The following is a 19,604-nucleotide window of genomic DNA, read 5'->3' on the forward strand; positions in this document are numbered from 1 at the left end:
CTAACTTCCAGAAATTGAACTTTCATAAAACATAACAACAGCTCATAATTCATGGTGTATTCTCACATAACTCTCACTGGGGACACTGGTTATCGCACACAAAAAACATCACTCTGCGAGGCAAGTGCTGTTATGATGTGCCTCCTGCAGATGAGGAAACCGAGGCCAAGGCCAGGTGAATACCAGGATCACACAGCCTGAGTGTGGAAGGATTGCATTTCTAATTCAGGGCTGCCTTGTTCCAGCACCCACACTACTGCTCCGGTGCGTGCAAAGACAGGCAAACAAAAGGCAAGATAGTCCTTTCTGATACAAAATCCCTCGGTGGAAGGCACTCGTGGTTTAAGTTGATGAGATCCAGACTTTTCTATTCCATTCACCTTTCTGAAGCAGTCTGAAAACAGCGACAGAGAGCAGCAACAGGAGAGGCACGTGCCATCCTGAGGAAAGATGCCAGACCACAATGCCTCCCCAGGGGTGTGCAGATGGCGCGGATGCTGGTGGTGGGGTTTGGACCACATGGCATGAGACCAGGAGTGACACAAGCCTCTGCCATTCCTGGGCTGGGCACAGACTCTCCCAAAGGATTTTTCTACTCTCTGAGCCCTTTGGAATGCTGGCCAAGCCCGAGGCGTGCGAGTCCCCGAGACACATGTGACAATACTGAGTTCGGATGAGCTGGATGAGGAGCCTCAAAGCTCCTTGGCCCAAAGCAGGTGTTTAGGTGGCAGGCAGAAGGGCAAGGAGGGATAGTGACCCACTGTATGGTTGGAATGGTTCTCGGTCTCTCAGCTAAAGAGATGGAAAGCTCAAAGAGACACCAAAGCACCGTGGTGTTCTTGTGTCTTCACACTTAGTCTCCATACTGAGCCCACTGGTTAGAGTGGAGACATAGTTCAGGGCAGTGCTGGTGAGACAGGGCTCTGGGAAAATCAGCAGTGCTGATTCTTAGACCCCTCTGCTGTCTCAACTCCCCCTCCCATCCTTCTCCCTGCACTGGCCTTTCACAAAGAACTCGCCTGAGAAGGATGGCCCCTGTTCTGTGGTGAGGAGCCCTCATGGGACCTGTGAAAAGGCAGTATGAGAAATAAGAAGTCAGAGAACATCAACTACAAAGTAGACAAAGAAGATCTGTGTTATCAACTAGGAGAAACTATTGGACAGACATTTCTCTGTGAAATATGAAAAAAATTCAAGAAATGATGGCCTTCCTAAAATAAATCTCAAGATGTGAAATAAAAGGGCCAAAGAAGAGACCATGGAAAGCAGAAGGACGTGAAAAAACAAAAACAAACAAACAAACAAACAAAAACAGTGTTCTGGAAGCAGGTGGAAGAAACAAAGCTGCTCTATTAGAGAAGCCACATTAGAAGCAGCAAGATGGAGAAAGATCAAAAATATAATCAGAAAAAAAAAACATAAAATATAAAATAAAAACATAATCGGGGACGTGCTCTAGGACATGCCGTACAGGCTGACGGAGATAGAGCAAAATGAGATGGGAAAGAAAGTAAGAAAGGATGAGGGGGAAATGATCAGCATGGATGGCAAAGGAGATCCAATTTCTGTATAACTGGTGTTGCTCAAGATGAAGGAATAGAACAGAAAACAGTACAGTTCTTCTTCCACTTCTGACAGGGTCACGTGCCGACAAACCCAGGGTGAGTTGGAAATTTCGTGAGTCACCAGTGCATTTAACGGCACCTAACCTACCGAACGTCACAGCTCAGCCTCACTGGCCTTAAACAGTGCTCGGGACACTCACATTAGCCGGCAGTGGGGCGGAGTCCTCTAGCGCAGTGTTGCGGTGGAAAGCAGAGTGGTTGCATGGGGCACGATGGTTGCGTGTGCACCTGTGGTTGAGCGGCTGATCGCAAGTTGTGCCCGAGGCTGCTGCCCAGTATCAAGAGAGGGCATGAGAGGGCATCACACCGAGTATCTCTGGCCTGGGAAAAGATCAAAATTCAAAATTCGAAGCACGGTTTCTGCCGTGTTTCTTTTGCGCCATTCTCGTGGAGAAAAATCATTAAGTCAAACCATTGAAAGTTGGGGACTCCATTCGAATTCAAAGACTTCAAAGACTCCATTCAAATCTTTAATAGCAGAAGACTTCTTTGAAACTAAAGCAGAACATATGCAGATTTTCTGTCTCCCAGAAAAAATCTTATAGAGACCCGTCAACACTGAGATATATATATATTCCATGGTGGCGTTAATAGACTGGAGGGTTAAACAAAAAATCTTATGGATATGGAGGCAAAAACTTCAGGTGAGCCATGAGGAGGAAGAAAGCAGGCTGGCCTCAAATGTCTGCTCTATGACCATGAACTATCTAGTAATCCTTAGAGAAGGAAAGTGCAACCCTGGAGTTGTACAGATAGATTGCTTGTCTATTCAGAGAATGTCTTCGTTAAGGAAAAGATATTGTATTTGTGGTTGAAATTTGGAAAGTAGCGCATAATAATGAAGAAATAGATGTGTATTCATAATCTCACTCCCGCAACAGCCTGCCTGTCAAGTGCATGTTCAAAGTGCTCTTGAGCACACTCGTTCTAATGGGGTCCTCGGTGAGGTAACATCCCAGGGTCACTGTGTTCTTTTCCTTTTTTTTTTTTTTGAGAGATTTTAGTTATTTATTTGACAGAGAGAGAGACACAGTGGGAGAGGGAGCACAAGCATGGGGAGTGGGAGAAGGAGAAGCAGGCTTCCCGGCGAGCAGGGAGCCCAATGCGGGGCTCGATCCCAGGACCCTGGGATCATGACCTGAGCGGAAGGCAGAGGCTTAACAACTGAGCCACCCGGGCGCCCCTCATTCTCTTCTTCTCAGTTTGCAAGTGAACAGATCTCACGCTCAAAGGGTTCACTCAGTGGCCTGCCTTCGGATTCCGAAACAGAGCCACCACACCCCGACTTCTGGGCCCTTAAGCCAAATGAGCAGCTCCGTCCACCAGAACATTCTGTGATGATGAAGTGTTGTATCTGCTCTATCCAGAGAGGGTAGACACTAGTCTCAAGGAGCTACTGAGCACTTGAAATGTGGCTCTCTTGACCGAGAACCTGGAATTCCAAATTTCATTCCATTTTAATGAATTTGCACATATATGGCCGTGTGTGACCGGGAGCTCTGTATGCGGACAGCCCAGTCCTGGAGATTCCCTTGGCACTTTTTTCCTTTCCATTTCAGCATCGCTCAACCCCCTCCATATCAAGTTCGTCCCAAATCTGGCCTCTGTGTCAACCTTGATAGGACCAGCAAGAGCTTCCGACACCTGTCTCCTTGGGCAGCAGCCTCCTTTAGGCTCATCCACTCCTGGAGGTTTCAGCCGAATGGTACCAGCTTCCAGTGGCAGAGGTGAGGGCCTGGGCAGCTGCGAGAAATTTCACCGGAAGCCGTGATTCCATCTACCCTGGGTCTCCTCAGCAAGATCCCATCTCCTGAAGCGGAGTCTCGAGACAGAACCAAGTGGCAAAGAGGCAAATTGCTGACTCTGAGATGACCTAGAAAATGAGTCTCGGCAGGACCAGACACCTGCCCCGACCTCTAAACTCCAGAAGTTAAAATTCAAAGGAACAGGGCCCTGGGATCATGTGACTCCACGCTTCTACCCTAATCTGCCCTTGAGGGATCAAGGGAAGTCTCCATTTGCTGACAGGCAGACCGACCCTCCTTCGCGGGGCCAGGTGGCTGGTCTGAGTTCACCTGGGAGGCAGAGGTGAGGCGGATGTGCTGGGGGCTGGGGTCAAATCATGGGTCCCCCCTGGCCCACCATTTAAATGGTAACCAGGCCTGAGTGCAGGGAGATCACCTCTCATGCTCTGTGTCGTCCTCAAGACATCACTGCCCCTCTGTAGACCTCAGTTTCTATACCTGTAAAATGAGAATTTAAAAATGGAGCAGAGATTTAAATAGAGCATCCCACAATCCCTAGTAATCTGTGAACAACCTGAATTAGATTCAGAATTGTGTTTGTGTGAGTACTTTTCTGGACTTTTACACTGATTAAAACCATTTAGACTAAAGATCATAACCCAATGATCATGGGTTTGGTAGTGTTTGACGATGTGGGTTTTTTGCCGACACTTTCTTCTTAATGAGCAAATCTTTCAAAACTGTGAGATGTTCCAATAAAAGCACAGTGTCAAGATGCTTTTTGAAAAATCAGAAATCAGGCATCGTGGGGCTCATGTTCTCATGGCAACAACTAGAAGCTGAGCAGGAGTTGTTGTTCTTAGAGGGGCCAATACCCTCCCCTTTCTCACCGCTCTCCCCACTCCTCCCTATTGCATTCCTGACTTGGAGGCCCAGTCCCAACTGTGATTTATTATCAAGCCTGGGCATTTCCCTGCTACTAAAATAATGGCACTGCCCAAAGTGCCAATCAGATGGGAGAAAGCGATGTGATCTTTTTCTTCAGCCAACCCGCTTCACTCATTAAATGGTCCCCTGTACTTGAGTTTGTGCTGCCTGATTTACATCATGTATTTATTCATTCAACAAATATCCACTGAGGCCCTGGAGACAGAGGTGAACAAATAAAGACAAGGGTCATGTTTGTATGGAGCTTATGGTCTGGTGGGGGGAAGGAAATAATAAAGCAACAAACAAGAAATACTTGAGCTCTTGAGGACTGCTTGACAAAAACAAGGCCAGACAATGGAAATCAGACCACAATTGATCACATGGTCAGATCACATGGTCAGGTCACTCCCCAAAGAGGCGACCTTTGAGATGAGGGCCAAACAGCAAGCAGGAGCCAGCTGGATCGAGATCAGGGTCGAGGGGGCAGGCAGAGGGGACAGCAGGTGCAAAGGCCTGGAGGTGGGAACTGGCTCAGCCTGCTTGATCTCTGAGAGCCCACCGCTTAGTGTGCATGGGCCCCAGTTCCTTGCCTCCAAGCCTCCCAAGAGACTTTGGCTCTCTGGGGGTCAGTTCTGTTCTCCAGGCCTGGCAGAGGTGGGGGGTGAGGGGCAGTAATACTTATTAATTCCCCACCAGATGTCTGGCATCCAGCTGGCAGTTCTGGATCCATTTGCCCACAGGAAGCCCAGCCAGGGCAGGGAAGCTATTTGGGGTCACCTTGGCCCGGCTCCCATCCCTAACTAACCCAGCAAGGTAATGAAACACGCTCTTGACCCACTTACTGGCAAAGCCCCCCTGCCAGCCAAGGATCAACTTCCCAATTCCTGCCATTTGCCTCGGGTCACCTCCCCAGCTGACATGGGCCATACGTGGAGTTTTTCCTCCTCAAAGGACTGATGTTGACATCTTGGCAAGAACACCAAGGGAGGGAAGAGAGAGAGAGTGGGAGTGAACAGAGGGAAGAGAGAGTGAAACAGAGAGAGAACAGGAGAGGGAAGGAGAGGAAGAGGGAGAGCAAGAAAACAGGCCTGGGACTCGAGGCCTTTGAAAGGCAACGCCTTACAGCCAGAATTTATCAGTAACATCCTTCCCCCACCCCCATTATATAATGTGTCATATAAGGCACAAAAGGACTTACAGGTGTCACCCCCAAAGCAGAGGCATTTGGATGTTCACAGCAGCTTTAGTCATAATTGCTCCAAACTGGAAACAATCCAAATGTCCATCAGCAGGAGGAGGCACAGACAAACGGTGGTACAGTCACAGGAGGGAATACTACTCAGCACAAACAAAGAATGAACTGTAGATATACACAACCACGTGCATGAATCTGACAGGCGTTGTCCCGAACAAAAAAGTACAAAAGTACATCCTGTATGATTCCATTTAAGTCCAAGGACAGGCAAAATCGATCTCTAGTGATGGAAATCACAGCAATGTTTTAGAAGGGGCCTGAGATTTGACCTGGAAGGGGCAAAAGGGAACTTTCTGGGGTGACATTCTCTTTCTTGATTGGGATGGGACATGGGTGTGTACATTTGTCAAACCTCAAACTGTGTACTTATCAATGGATGCAATTGATTGTATGTAAATTATAGCTCATAGAGCTAGTTTTTGAAAGGTCATGTTTATTTTTCTCTCCTGCTGTTGCTCTAACATGTATTTAATGGGGGACATCCTTCCCCTATAACTTAGATGAAGTAGTGATAGTGATAGTACCTGTCACTGGATGAGTTAATACATGAGAAACTGGTGGTTTTGGTTGTCCTTGTGCCTGTATTTCTTTTGCATAGGGATGCGAGGCAGGAGAGACAAGGAAACTGGTTTTCCAGATGACTTTGCATGTCCCAGCAATGCTCAACCATTATTATTCCTTTTGATGCCTTCTTCAGGATAAGCCAGTCACAGGGTTACCCTGACCTCATGAATGAATTGGGAAGTATTCCCTCTTTCTCCATTCCCTGGAAGAGCTTGTATAGAGTATGTATTATTTATTCCTTAAATGTTTGGTAGAATTACCATTGAAGTTAGCAGGCCTTAGAGGTTCTTTTTTTGCAGGATGGCTTTTGATGATTAATTCTATTTCTTTTTTTTTTTTTTAAGATTTTATTTATTTATTTGAGAGAGAGACAGTGAGAGAGAGCATGAAAGGGGAGAAGGTCAGAGGGAGAAGCAGACTGCCCATGGAGCTGGGAGCCCGATGTGGGACTTGATCCCAGGACTCCAGGAACATGACCTGAGCTGAAGGCAGTTGCTTAACCAACTGAGCCACCCAGGCGCCCTGATTCTGTTTCTTTAATAGATACTGAAATATTCAGCTTTTCTTTCTTTTTCTGATAGTTGAATAAGTTATGTTTTCCGAGGAGTTTTTCTGTTTCCTCTAAGTCATCAAATTTATTGGTATCAAGTTGTTCGTACAACCCCTTTACTGTCCTTTTGAAACTGTAAGATTAGATCAGTTTATGAGGGTGGGACGCCATGATGGGAGTATAGCCTTTGGAGAAAACGAGCTTTCCCCATGTATACACTGAGTAAGGACCAGGTGAGGAGGACATAGTGAGAAGACGGTATTTGTAAGCTGGGAAGAGAGCTGTCACCAGAACCCAAATCTGTTGGCACATTGATCTTCAATTTCCCAGCTTCCGGGATTATGGGAAGTAAATGTCTGTTGTTTCAACCACTAAGCCCATGGTTTTCAGTGATAGCAGCCTAAGCTAAGACAGACATCTGTCTTCTAAACCAGGATAACTTGGTCTGGCAGGTAGTATATAGAAAACAAGATAGATGTGGCATATCTTCCTGAACCAGAAGCAATATTTGGCAGAAAATAATTGTATATTTTTAAAAGGAAGTTGCATTATGGAACATGATACACAAGCACAGGTTGAAGAATGTCAGGTTTACAACAGAATGCGACCCAGATTCTTTGGGGGGTGGGGGGATGGTTTGCATGGATGTTCAGTCTGGATGCTTACAACAGGGTACTGGAGTGTGTATCCTAGCTCTCGAGATCTGATTGTCAAGTTTTCATAAATTTTGCTAGCCAGTTGTAAACAGAGATTTAAAATGAAATTATACAAACATGTGATTCAATATATTAAAACAAAGGTAATAGATACTCAAAGCTTACCAGTTGCTTATTATTTTATGATTATCTAGGATCTTGAGATTATCTGTATCCGCTCTATTTACATCAGTATGTATGGAGGAAATGCTGTGCAGGAGTGTGTACTGCCCATCTCGTGCCAACTCTGTGTTCAGTGATGCCACTTGATAGCTTGAAATCAACCACGTGGAAGTATTTACACCTAGAAGTTGGCAAACACTGCAAATCAGGGCTTAGCTTATTGTTTGGTTGCTTGTCTAGATTTTTTTTTTTTTTTTTTTTATTTGACAGACAGATCATAAGTAGGCAGAGAGGCAAGCAGAGAGAGACAGGAGGAGGAGTCAGGCAGAGAGAGACAGGAGGAGGAGGCAGGCTCCCTGCTTGAGCAGAGAGCCCGATGCGGGACTCGATCCCAGGACCCTGAGATCATGACCTGAGCCGAAGGCAGAGGCTTTAACCACTGAGCCACCCAGGCGCCCCGCTTGTCTAGATTTTTTAAAAAATTTATTTATTTGACAGATAGAGATCACAAGTAGGCAGAAAGGCAGACAGAGAGAGAGGAGGAAGCAGACTCCCCGCCGAGCAGAGAGCCCGATGCGGGGCTTGATCCCAGGACGCTGGGATCATGACCTGAGCCGAAGGCAGAGGCTTTAACCCACTGAGCCATCCAGGCGCCCTGAGAAAGACAATCTTAAGCAGGCTCCACGTCCAGTGCAATCCTGATGTGGGGCTCCATCTTGAAACCCTGAGATCATGACCTGAGTCAAAATCAAGAGTTGGACACTTAACCGACTGAGCCACCCAGAAGCCCCTTACTTGTTTAAATTTAAGAAAGTGATAAAAAATATTAACAGTGCAGATTAAACATAAAATGTGTTGTGTCTACAGAAGTTACATTGTGAATAGCCCCCCAAAATGAGGGCGTATTTTTCCAGTATTTGAAAACTATAATTTGATTCAGTAAAGAAGGCGCTCACATCATTGGTGAACAAGTGAATTTCTGACTTACTTTCCTTGTTTCCCTCTTGTCTTAATCATTAATGTAAATAAAAATAAAAACCGACGTTCATAGTAAAACTAAATTCATTTGTCAATGGACATGAGTGATTTCTTAGCTAAACAAAATAGTAATCAAGAATTTCTACACACAGGGGCACTTGGGTGGCTCAGTCAGTTAAGAGGTTAAGCTTATCTTTGCCTTTGACGCAGGTCACGATCCCCGAGGGTCCTGGGATCAAGTTCCACATCGAGCTCCCTGCTCAGCAGGGAACCTGCTTCTCCCTCTACCCCTCCCCTGCTTGTGCTCTCCCTCTAACAAATAAATAAAATCTTAAAAAAAAACAATTTCTACACATACACACACGCAGAGCTTTCCAGTTGTTAAACATTCACCAACATACTCTTCTTGCGGGAGACTTGCTAGGCAGAGTCTGCGAGGGTCACTTGAGTTTGGGAAGAACTAACTGCAGAGGACTGTTCTATTATTGGCACGGTCAGATTCCCTGGCTAAAGGGCAATGGCTACGTCTCACTCATTTTCCTGGTTTCAACTCCCAGCCAGGTTGTTGAGAAAACAGGATGTGTTTTTGAGCTATGCAGATTGGTGTGGGTATATCCCACAGTCGCCCTGGCTCAGTAAATGGCAACCTCATTCTTCCCCCTCCTGAGGCCAATACTTGGAATCCCTCCTGGTTGCCCTCTCTGCCTTACACGTCCCAACAGATCCTCGGCAAAGCCGTCAGGCTCTCCCTTGGAAATAGACCCCGAATTAGACCACCTCTCACTACCTCCACCACTCCCTCGGACCCTACTCACTGGTAATCTTTGCTTAGATTGTTGCCAAAGTCATCCATCCGCCAGATCCTGCCCTTACCCTTCTGTTAAATGGATTAACTCTTCCTAGTGTCTGCATGTAGCTGATGCCTGACTGTGTAGCTGAGGGTGTATTGTATTAGGACGGTTCTTGTTAGGATGGAATTCAGTTCAATGTCCTGTGCACACGAGTAAAGTCAACCAAACCTACTAAAGTCAAATTCAAGGAACAGTCTGTGTCTCCTGGAACATGCAAGGTCATGGCCTTGAGAGAACATAAGAAAACAAGGTCAGGATAGTAAGTATTTTATTCTAACAGTGACCATATGAATAATAATAAGACGTTATTGATGATGGATCCAATGAAACACTGATGTATCAGAAATGAAGGCATCATCATCACTGCACTCTTTTTTCTAGAACATTTCCATCACCCCAAAATGTTCCCTTGAACTCCTTTGCAGCTCCTCTTCCCCAACACACACACCTCCTGCTCGAGTCCTGGCAACCACTGAGCTGTTCTGGATCTTTACATTGCATTGTCAATGTATCATAGGTTCTGGTATTCCGCTGGTGACAGCTGGGGGTGGGGTCGATGAAGAGCGATGGCTCTGGAGGCAGATTGACTTGCTCTGCACAGTCATTGTCTTGCTAGTGACCTCCTTGCATCTCAGCTGACTACTCCATAAAATGGGGACACGCACTCCTCTGGGATTTTGTGAGGATTACACAGTTCCCGGTATTTAATAGCCGCATACATACCACTTTTAATCATTCCTGTCTACATAGCGTGCGCTCTGTGTTGAGCATTGTGTTAAGTGCTGCGTGTGGATGTGGCAGCCGCTGCTGGTGGTATCCCCATGTCTCCATTGGCACTCACCATCCTACGCCTGCCGGTAGCCTCCCGCTGAACCTCAGATGCTCAGCACCAGGATGTTGGCTCACTGTACTCGGGGCAGGCCAGAAGTTCTGGGGGGGGGGGGTGGTTAATGCTTCCAGGAACAGCCTTCAACCAGTAATGGCCAAGAGTTGGCAGGTAAAAAGCCAGCTTCCTTGTTTCCCAGGAGATCAATTCTAGAGTCCCCCATCAGGATTGAACCCCAACTGCCCACAAGGATAATCTCATGAATACACTGTCTGTATTGGCTTCCTTCTGTTTTGCTTCTCAGTTGCCTTTCCAGAACTTTCTGCAATCCTCTATTAAGTAAACTATTTTCCGCCTCATGCTCATTGCAGGGCCTACTTGTAAACGGAGAGCACGTTCCATGTAGTCCTCAAACAGTCCTATAAAATGGATAGTGTCGCTTCGCCATTGCAGAGTCGAGCAAAATGTGGGTCAGACAGGCGAATGTCATCTCCTCAAGGTCAAAGCTTTGGGCACTCACCCTTTCCCCAGCTTCCTTGTGGAACATGCCTTGAAGAGCACTGCCCCAGGATCTCTTCTCCCACTGTCACCCAGAGCTCCACCGACCCTTCTGAGCTGCATCTCCCCACTCTTGCCCCGCAGGAAGGCCGCTGCCTATTTGTCATCCTGCTCATGGCGGTGTACTGGTGCACGGAGGCCCTGCCCCTCTCGGTGACGGCCCTGCTGCCCATCATCCTCTTTCCCTTCTTGGGCATCCTGCCCTCCAACAAGGTCTGCCCCCAGTACTTCCTGGACACCAACTTCCTCTTCCTCAGCGGGCTGATCATGGCCAGTGCCATTGAGGAGTGGAACCTGCACCGAAGGATCGCCCTCAAGGTCCTCATGCTCGTTGGGGTCCAGCCAGCCAGGTAAGGCCAGGTCATGAGTCCAGCCCAAAGGCGAGGAGGCAGAGGGGAAGCGTCTCTTGGAACCCAAACTCACTCTTCCTGATCCTGTCCCCCAGGCCCACAAGCTCATCATGTCCCGCCTTCCATTTACTCATTCTTTCCCTGGATATGTTGTGAGCCCCTTCTGTGTGCCAATCACAGTGCCAGCCTCTTGGGCAGTTCTCAAAAGTGCATAAGAATCACCTGGGGAGCCAGGTAAAATTCTTATCCCAGGCCTAGCCCCCAGGGACTAGTGTCCTGTAGTTCTAGAGAGAGCCTCTTCACACGGTGACTCAGACTGCTGGGGCCAAACCCCACCTTTCCTGCTCGGGGAAATGACTTAACTTCTCTCCCTTTGCCTGTAAAATGAAGCTGTAATAGCTTGGACCTGTAAAGTGTGAGAAATCCTGGTCATTATCATTCTAGTTTGCTATTTAGTAGCCCAGGCTGGTGGGGAGTGGGTGGCAAGATGGCCCTGGAGAGATAGGGAGGCTGGGGCCATTCCTGTAGGGCTTCGGGCTCCCTGACGATTTGAACTTTCATTCTAAGAGGATTAAGTGGCCTTTAAAATAGGGTTTCACTGTTCTTTAAATCTTTTTTTTTTTTTCTTTGCCATTTGTTGCCATCAAGAACTTGGGGTGGGGGGCAAGGGAGAGAAAATTTGGAGTTGGGGTATCTTTGGACTATTTTACCTTGGGTACCTGTGGCCAGTTCACTTAAATGTGTGGAATCTGTTTCCTTAGACCTGAAATAAGACTGGTGAGTGAACCTGGTCTCTGCTTGGTCACTGGCTTATCCTCTCTGGGCCTTAACTTTCCGTCTGTGAAACCAGTGGGCTGGATTCCCCAGGGGTGGCAAAGTGGGACCAGAGGACCTTCTGGGCCCCCGTCCTGGATGTACCTCTAACTCCCTCTGTTCCCAGGCTCATTCTGGGGATGATGGTGACCACCTCATTCTTGTCCATGTGGCTGAGCAACACGGCTTCCACCGCCATGATGCTGCCCATTGCCAGCGCCATCCTGAAAAGCCTCTTCAGCCAGAATGAGGCTGAGAAGGACCTCAACTGGCAGAGTGACGAGAACGCAGGTGAGGCTGTGCAAAGGGACTGGGGCAGCCCCACCAATGTGGAGCAGTGGGAGCAGAACGTCCAAAGGATTCAGAGGAAGTGAAGGGAATACACATCAGCATCTCCCATGTGCCAAGTGCTTAAATAATAATAACTGAGAATTAGCTAAGTCAAATCTTGATACCTTGGTTTTTAAAAGATTTGCATTTATTGTTGACTATGTACTGAGTGATGAGTTCAACACTTTGCCTGCATTATCTCTTTGACCTCTCAGAACAGCCTTATGAAGTAGATATTATACTTTCACTGGGTTTTAGAGCATTTGAAGAGATGTTCAATGTCACTAATACCAGAGAATGGCAAATTGAAATGAGATTTACTTCAGTGAGCTTGGCAAAGATAAGAAAACTGGACAATGCTGTACGTCGGCAGGCGTGGGGCCACGGGAACCCTTGTGTTCTGCCAGAGAGCAATGTACTGGGTCAGCCTTCCTTAAGGGAAATCTGCAAATATTTAATCAAATTAAATGTACGCATGCCCTAAAAAAAAAAAAAAAGTGCACATCCACTGTAACTTGGCAGTTTGGCTCCTGGATACAAATGCCAAAAGCATTCTGACAGAGGTCCACGAGGGGATGGGCGTGAAAGTGTTCACGTGCATTCTCTGTGGTGTGGTAAGTAGCTGCGTGAGAGCAACCACCAGTCAAGGGGAAGGTCAAGTGTGCACTGTTGAGCACCGTGCTGCTTTAGGAGCAAAGAATTAGAGGAACATAGTTTTAGAAATGGGTCTCACAAAACATAGTCATGATGGGGGAAAAAATCCAGAGTGAGATCTAGAAGACAATATCATGATGTGAACTCAAAATTCACGCAGGTGACCATTTTGCAAGAACATAAGCAAATGAAAATCTACAGATTAAACCCATCAGTGTGGTTGCTCTGTGAAGGATGGGAGTGGGAATGGGAACCAAAGGGACTAAAGAAAGAAAGAGAACAAAAGAGGGGCCTCGTACAAGTACAGCGACAATGTGCGATCAGCTGAAGGATTTGCTTCTCCCGAACCTCGGAAACTGTTCTAAACCAAACAAAATACAGCTGGTATTCTTGGATGACTAAGCAAGGGCTCAGAGAGGGGAAGTGACTTCCCCAAGTCACACAGCAGGCGAATGGCTGAGCCCAATTTTGCAGCACTCTCTCTTACCCATGGGACTGGCTGCGTCCATGGGAAGGTAGACAAAGAAGGAGGGTCTGTCTGCAGGTGGCTTGAAAAATAAGGGTTTTCCTCAGACATCAAGAAGGCAGAGAAAGGCATTTCCAGGACTGATTCAGAGGCAAGAAGATATCAGGACTTTTCACTGGCATCTTGTGATTCCCCAACTTTCCCTCATGGCGTCAGAGCAGAGGCCGCCACAGTCTGCTTTAAAACGTCTTTCTTTTCATTTACATAAATGCATTTACGTATGTATGTTTGAGAAAGAGCGAGCGTGCACACAGGCGAACAGGAGGAGGGACAGAGAGACAGGGAGGCAGAGTGTCAAGCAGGCTCTATGTTCAACACGGAGCCCAAGAGGGACTCGATCTCATGACCCTGAGGATCACCACCGGAGCCAAAACCAAGAGTAGGACACTTAACTGACTCAGCCACCCAGGCACCCCTATTTACATAAATGTATTTAAAAAGGAAGCTTTCAGTTGGTTCCTATGTGGGCAGAAATCTCTAGTTTATCCCCAATATTGAGTCTTTCTTTGTCCTTTTAATAACAGAACCCCCACATGGGCACATGGCTTTTGAGAGGAAAAGCGGAATTTCCCTGCTTCCCTTGCAATTAGATGTGGTCCTGTGACGAGGTGTGGTCAGTGGTATATGAGTAGGAGTGGTGTGAGCCACTTCCGGGTCCCGCCTTTCCTGCCCTCTACTCCTGCTGGCTGGAACGTGAACAGGATGTGGGAGCCAGAGATGCTACCTGGGAAGCCACATGTTGAGGGATAGATGGCAGATGTGCCCCAGGAGCTCTGGATCATTTACCCCAAATAACACAACAAACATGCTTTATGAAACCACGGGCTTTGAATGCTAGTTCTGTTTTTTTGAATATGTGTTAAAATTAGCACATATGTCTAAGTTAATCTCGCATATTGGGGTACGCGTATTTGCCTACCATGCAGTCAGGGCTCTTGCTGATTTTATTTTCATGTCAGCTCTGAAAGCTAGAAATGATGGTAAGTACTTTACAGGTGAGGTTCAACGAGGGAAAGTGATAGGACCAGAATCATTCACATCATTGGTAAGGCAGCAGAGCCAGGACCTATGCAAGGCCAAAGTTTTCCACATGGGAAGGAAGAGATGTTCTTTTCTTTGGGGGGGCGGGTGGGGAAGAGATGTTCTAAAGCCAGGGTCAGAAAATGGTTTCTGTAAGTGACTAGATGGGAAATATTTTAGACTTTGTTGGCCACACCATCACCTCTGCTCAAACTGGGCCCTTGCAGAGAGAAAGCATGCACAAGGAGATGTAAGTAAGTGGGCACGGCTGGGCGCCTATGAGATGTAGTTCATGGGTTCTGGAATTAAAATTGCATGTAATTTTTATACCATGAAGTATTCTGCCTCTACTGACCTTCTCCAGCCATTTAAAACCGTAAAAACCATTCTCGGTTGGGTGGCTGTAGGCGAGATTGAGCCCACAGGCCAGAGTTGGCTTCGGTCGTTTTCAGACTGTTTCCCCAGAGTCTTGGGGCTTCCAGAGAACCCTGTCACTGTCCCCCTGGAGCGGTGACAAGCCACGAAGAATCTGCGCCTTCTCCCACGTCTACCCCAGCTTCCCCACTTGCCCCGTTTTATCCACTGGGCTTCCGTGTGGTAATCACAGATGTTTGCTGAGCACGTGCTTCATGCGGGCCTCGTCACAGGGCCTTACATCCGCAGGAGGAGCCAGCACTGACCTCACTCAGAAGATTGAAAACTGAGGAAGAAATTAGAAAAGGAAAAAAAAAAGAGGATAAAGTAACCTCCAAGGTCACTGCAAGGTCACAGTTTCAAAACAGTGGCTCTGGTATGTTAAATCTAGGCTGGCTGACTTCAGAGCTGAACTTTTAACCTCTGGGATTCTGCGTTGTACCTAAGAGTCTTTTTCAAAGAGTCTAGAGGCCAAAAAAAAAAAAAAAAAGGAAAAAAAAGTTTGAGGCCATTTCCCTCATTATAAAGATGAAAAATCTGAGACCCAGGAAGGGAAAGGGACTTGGCTATGGTCATGCTCCGTGTTGGGTGCAAGGTGAAGTCCAAGGTCTTCTCCCGAATGCTGCAGAGTGTCAGGAGGTAGGAGGGCCTGGGAAGTTGGGGCAGATACCTACTTTTGCAAGCGGTGGGATCAGAGAGCAGGGATTGATCAATGATCAGCCCTCAGACCTAAAAACAAGGCTAATTCCAGTGCAAAAGAGGGATGTGTCCTTGCATGCAGTCTCTGTGCTCCGTCCTGATGGGAGGACGTGAAGACAGGTGTGGGGAGAGTGGGGACTGTTAGTGGGGAGGCTCCTGGGGGCTCTGAGTCCATAAGGGACAGCCACAGCAACAATGATGACTATGTGAGCTCTCAGTCCCGAAGACCCACCGTATGCTAGGTGCAGTGCTCTATTTTTCACACCCGTCAGTTCATTTAATCTTCATAACGGTGCTAGGAAGTAGGTGATCCCCATTTTATAGATGAGGACACTGAGGCTCCGGGAGGCAAAAGGATTTGCCCGAAGCAACGTGGTTAGTTGCTGAGCTCTGTCTGAATCCAGAATCCGGGCTTGTAAGCACCACGCCAGAGCAGGATGGAGCCTGGGGCAGGGTAGGGCTCGCTGGACACGACCCAGCAGGAGGTCGGGGAGGGCCCTCCGTCCTGGAGATCCTTCCTGATGTTTCCCTTTGGTCTCTTCAGCTGCACTGCCCGAGGGACTGAGGGGCCATGGGTGGTGGCTTCTCCAGGGCCGCACATTTGTTCTCGTTAAATCCTCCTACTACAGCCTTGCAGGGGTGGCCTTGTCATCGTGCCCATTTTACGGAGGAGGAAACTGAGCCGTGCAGGCGCCCCCTCCCCCCGTTTTATGTACAAGGAAGCTGAGTTTTAGAACAGTGGCATAACTGATCCATTCATTCATTGATTCATTAATTCCACATATTGACTGAACACCTACCATGTGCCGGACGGTGTTCTGAGTGAACAAGGACCCCCCCCCCCCGCAGTGGAGGTTGTTCAAGGCTACGGGATTGACTGATACAACCCCCAAAGAGGTGGGAGTCCATCAGGGAGACAGGTCATAAATTCCTCCTCAACTCGGGCTTGAAGGAAACTTAAGCTACACCAACGTGTAGGGTCTTATCACCAGGGGGAGCTGGTCTGCATTTAACCCTCTGACCTCTGCAGGTGGTCAGCGGACCAGAGGGCGACCATGGCTCCCGCTCCCTCTAGGTACCAACAGGGAAGGAGCAGCCCAGAGTGGAGAGGGGACAGGACTTCTCCCCAAGCCACCTGCTAGACAGGGAAAGAGCTGTCTTTCTCTGTCCAGATCCTTCCTCCCAAACACACACCTGGGGTTACACAGGTGGGGTTTATTATTATTTGCCCAGAGAGAGGACACGCGCCCCTGGCGGCCACGGTGACCTCAGTCAGATGTTAGAAAGGACCTCTCACGGGCTTTGGGCTGAGGCATTTGTGGGGGACTGAGGAAGCTTGCTCTAGGTCGAATGATGTCAGAAATCAGGGGCAATTAATTCTACGAGTAAAGAGGTAGCAACCATTCAACTGGCAGGAGAGGGGGACGTTTGGCAATGTGTGGGTGGCAAGTGGCTTTGGGCTAAGACAAGATTATGATGGGTCCTTGCTATGTCTCAATTTTTCAGTCTCTCGCAGAGCAGCTCTGTCTGATGTTGGTGACGTGTAAAATCATTTAGGTCCAGAAAGAGAACAACATGGCCTATCGGGGTCCAACCAGTTCCAGACGTCACGGGGTCGCTTTCTTCTTTCTCGAGAGGAACCCATGTTGACGAAATCCTTGTCAGTGTTCAGAGGCCGGTTAAATTGTTTCAGTGGCGATTCTGGCAAACGTTGGCCCACCAAATCTAGCCGGCTGCGTGCTTTTTGTGCCGCCTGTGAGCTAAGCATAGTTTTTATATTTTTAAATGGTTGAATAAATCAAAAGAAGGATATGTTGTGACATGTGAAAATTATATGAAATTCAGATTTCAGTGTCCAGGAATAAAGGCTTAGCCACACGTATTCATTTCTCTGTTGGCTCTGGCTGTTTTCATGGCAGAGTCTAGTAGGATGGAGACCCTAGGCCCCAAAGACTAATTTACTATCTGGTCTCTTACAGAAGAAATTTGCCAGTCCCTGCTTTGAATGGTGCCTTAATGCATTCAGTCTGCTGTAACAAACATGGCATAGATTGGGCATTTGTATTTTATAGTTCTAGAGTCTGGGAAGTCCAAGATCAAGGTGCCAGCAAATTTGCTGTCTGGTGAGGAACTGTTTCTCGGCTCATAGATGGCCTTCTTGCTGTGTCCACCCATGGTAGGCAGGGTAAGGAAGCTTTGTGAGGCTTTTTTTTTTTTTTTTTGGTAATACACATTTTTTAAAATTAACATATAATGTATTATTAGCCCCAGGGGTACAAGTCTGTGAATCACCAGGTTTACACTCTTCATAGCACTCACCATAGCACATACCCTCCCCAATGTCCATAACCCCACCACCCTGTCCCTATCCTCTCCCCCTGGAAACCCTCAGTTTGTTTTGTGAGATTAAGAGTCTCTTAAGGTTTGTCTCCCTCCTGATTCCATCTTGTTTCATTTATTTTTTTCTGCCCCCCCAAACCCCCCACATTGCCTCTCAACTTCCTCATATCAGAGAGATCATATGATAATTGTCTTTCTCCGATTGACTTATTTCGCTCAGCATAATACCCTCTAGTTCCATCCAGGTCGTCACAAATGGCAAGATTTCATTTCTTTTGATGACTGCATAGTATTCCATTGTATATATATATATATACCACGTCTTCTTTATCCATTCATCCGTTGATGGACATCTAGGTTCTTTCCATAGTTTGGCTATTGTGCACATTGCTGCTATAAACATTTGGGTTCACGTGCCCCTTCGGATCACTACTTTTGTATCTTTAGGGTAAATACCCAGTAGTGCAATTGCTGGGTCATAGGGTAGCTCTATTTTCAACTTTTTGAGGAACCTCCATGCTGTTTTCCAGAGTGGTTGCACCAGCTTGCATTCCCACCAACAGTGTAGGAGGGTTCCCCTTTCTCCACATCCTCGCCAGCATCTGTCCTTTCCTGACTTATTAATTTTAGCCATTCTGACTGGCGTGAGGTGGTATGTCGTTGTGGTTTTCATTTGTATTTCCCTGATGTGTGAGGCATCTTTTTATATAAGTGTACAAATCCCATTCATGAGGGCTCTGCACTTCTGATCCAATCACCTCCCAAATTTCCCCACCTCCTAATACCATCACACTGGGGATTAAGTTTCCACATACGAGTTTTGGTTGGCGGGGGCGGGGGGGGGGAGGAGTGGGGGAACGCCAGCATTCCTTCGGTAGCAAACGGGTTAACCCCTTGATCCTCCTGACAACCCTAGGAGAATTGTTACTTCCATTTTCTGAATGAAGGAGCTGAGGTGCAGTGAGATGAAGGGATTTATCTAAACCCGAAGATAGGAACACTCCCCTCCATCCCGTTACGTTACACTAAAGACATTATGCTCTTTCCTCCTAGCTGCTGTGTGCAAGAACGGCCTGCACCCCGTGCCCACGGAGATGCAATTTCTGGCCAGCCCAGAAGAGTGAGTTCCTGGTATCATTGATGGAGGAGTCAGTGCTTGACCCAAGGAGATGACGAACAAGAATCCAGCGCTGCAAGCAATCCTCCCCCACCCCCAGATTTTTCTCCAAATGACCTAATGCCCAGGTGTCTACCACCCATCCCCTTGGCTTGGGCATGGACGTACCCAGCCTCCTTAAAAAACGCACATGTGGATAGCAAGGGCAGGGGAGCATATGAAGTCCCTCTGGTAAGGGACCTGAAGGGAGGGTCCAGAGGAAGAGGAGTGCTCAAACTGCATGACAGTCAAGGAGGAGAAGGCACGCAGACAGGCATCCAGAGCCTCTAAAGACAACAGCATCCTAAGGGGACCATCACAGCCCTTCACACTTGTGTGGCTTAGGAAGCATCTTCACACTAACTCCAGTTTAGTGGCCGGTGTCCGTTGTATTTGGTAGCTGGTTAAGATCTTGGGGTTTGGAGCCCTGCAGACCTGACTTTGAACCTGGCTCTGCTGCTTACTGGCTGTGTGATTTGGACAAGTCACTTGGTCTCTCTGAGCCTCTGTTAGTTTCCCCACCAACTGGACACAATATTGGAACCCACCCCAGAGGGTGATTTTGAGGTGTGATGAGATAATGTTGAGCAGCAGGGGGCATG

At 47.5% G+C, this 19,604-nt stretch overlaps 1 protein-coding gene across 1 annotated transcript in view; it reads left to right on the plus strand.

The window, feature by feature from the left end:
* SLC13A3 (solute carrier family 13 member 3) overlaps positions 1–19,604 on the plus strand; it is a 68,315-nt gene that overhangs the window by 15,863 nt on the left and 32,848 nt on the right. The window contains exons 2-4 of the mRNA XM_032838475.1: positions 10,785–11,050; positions 11,991–12,154; positions 18,900–18,966. Of these exons, the coding sequence (XP_032694366.1) occupies positions 10,785–11,050; positions 11,991–12,154; positions 18,900–18,966 (497 nt within the window). The remainder of the gene's footprint in view (positions 1–10,784; positions 11,051–11,990; positions 12,155–18,899; positions 18,967–19,604) is intronic.

The sequence above is a fragment of the Lontra canadensis genome, unplaced genomic scaffold, assembly GCF_010015895.1.
Source record: "Lontra canadensis isolate GAN:19392208 unplaced genomic scaffold, GSC_riverotter_1.0 scaffold105, whole genome shotgun sequence".
NCBI lineage: Eukaryota > Metazoa > Chordata > Mammalia > Carnivora > Mustelidae > Lontra > Lontra canadensis.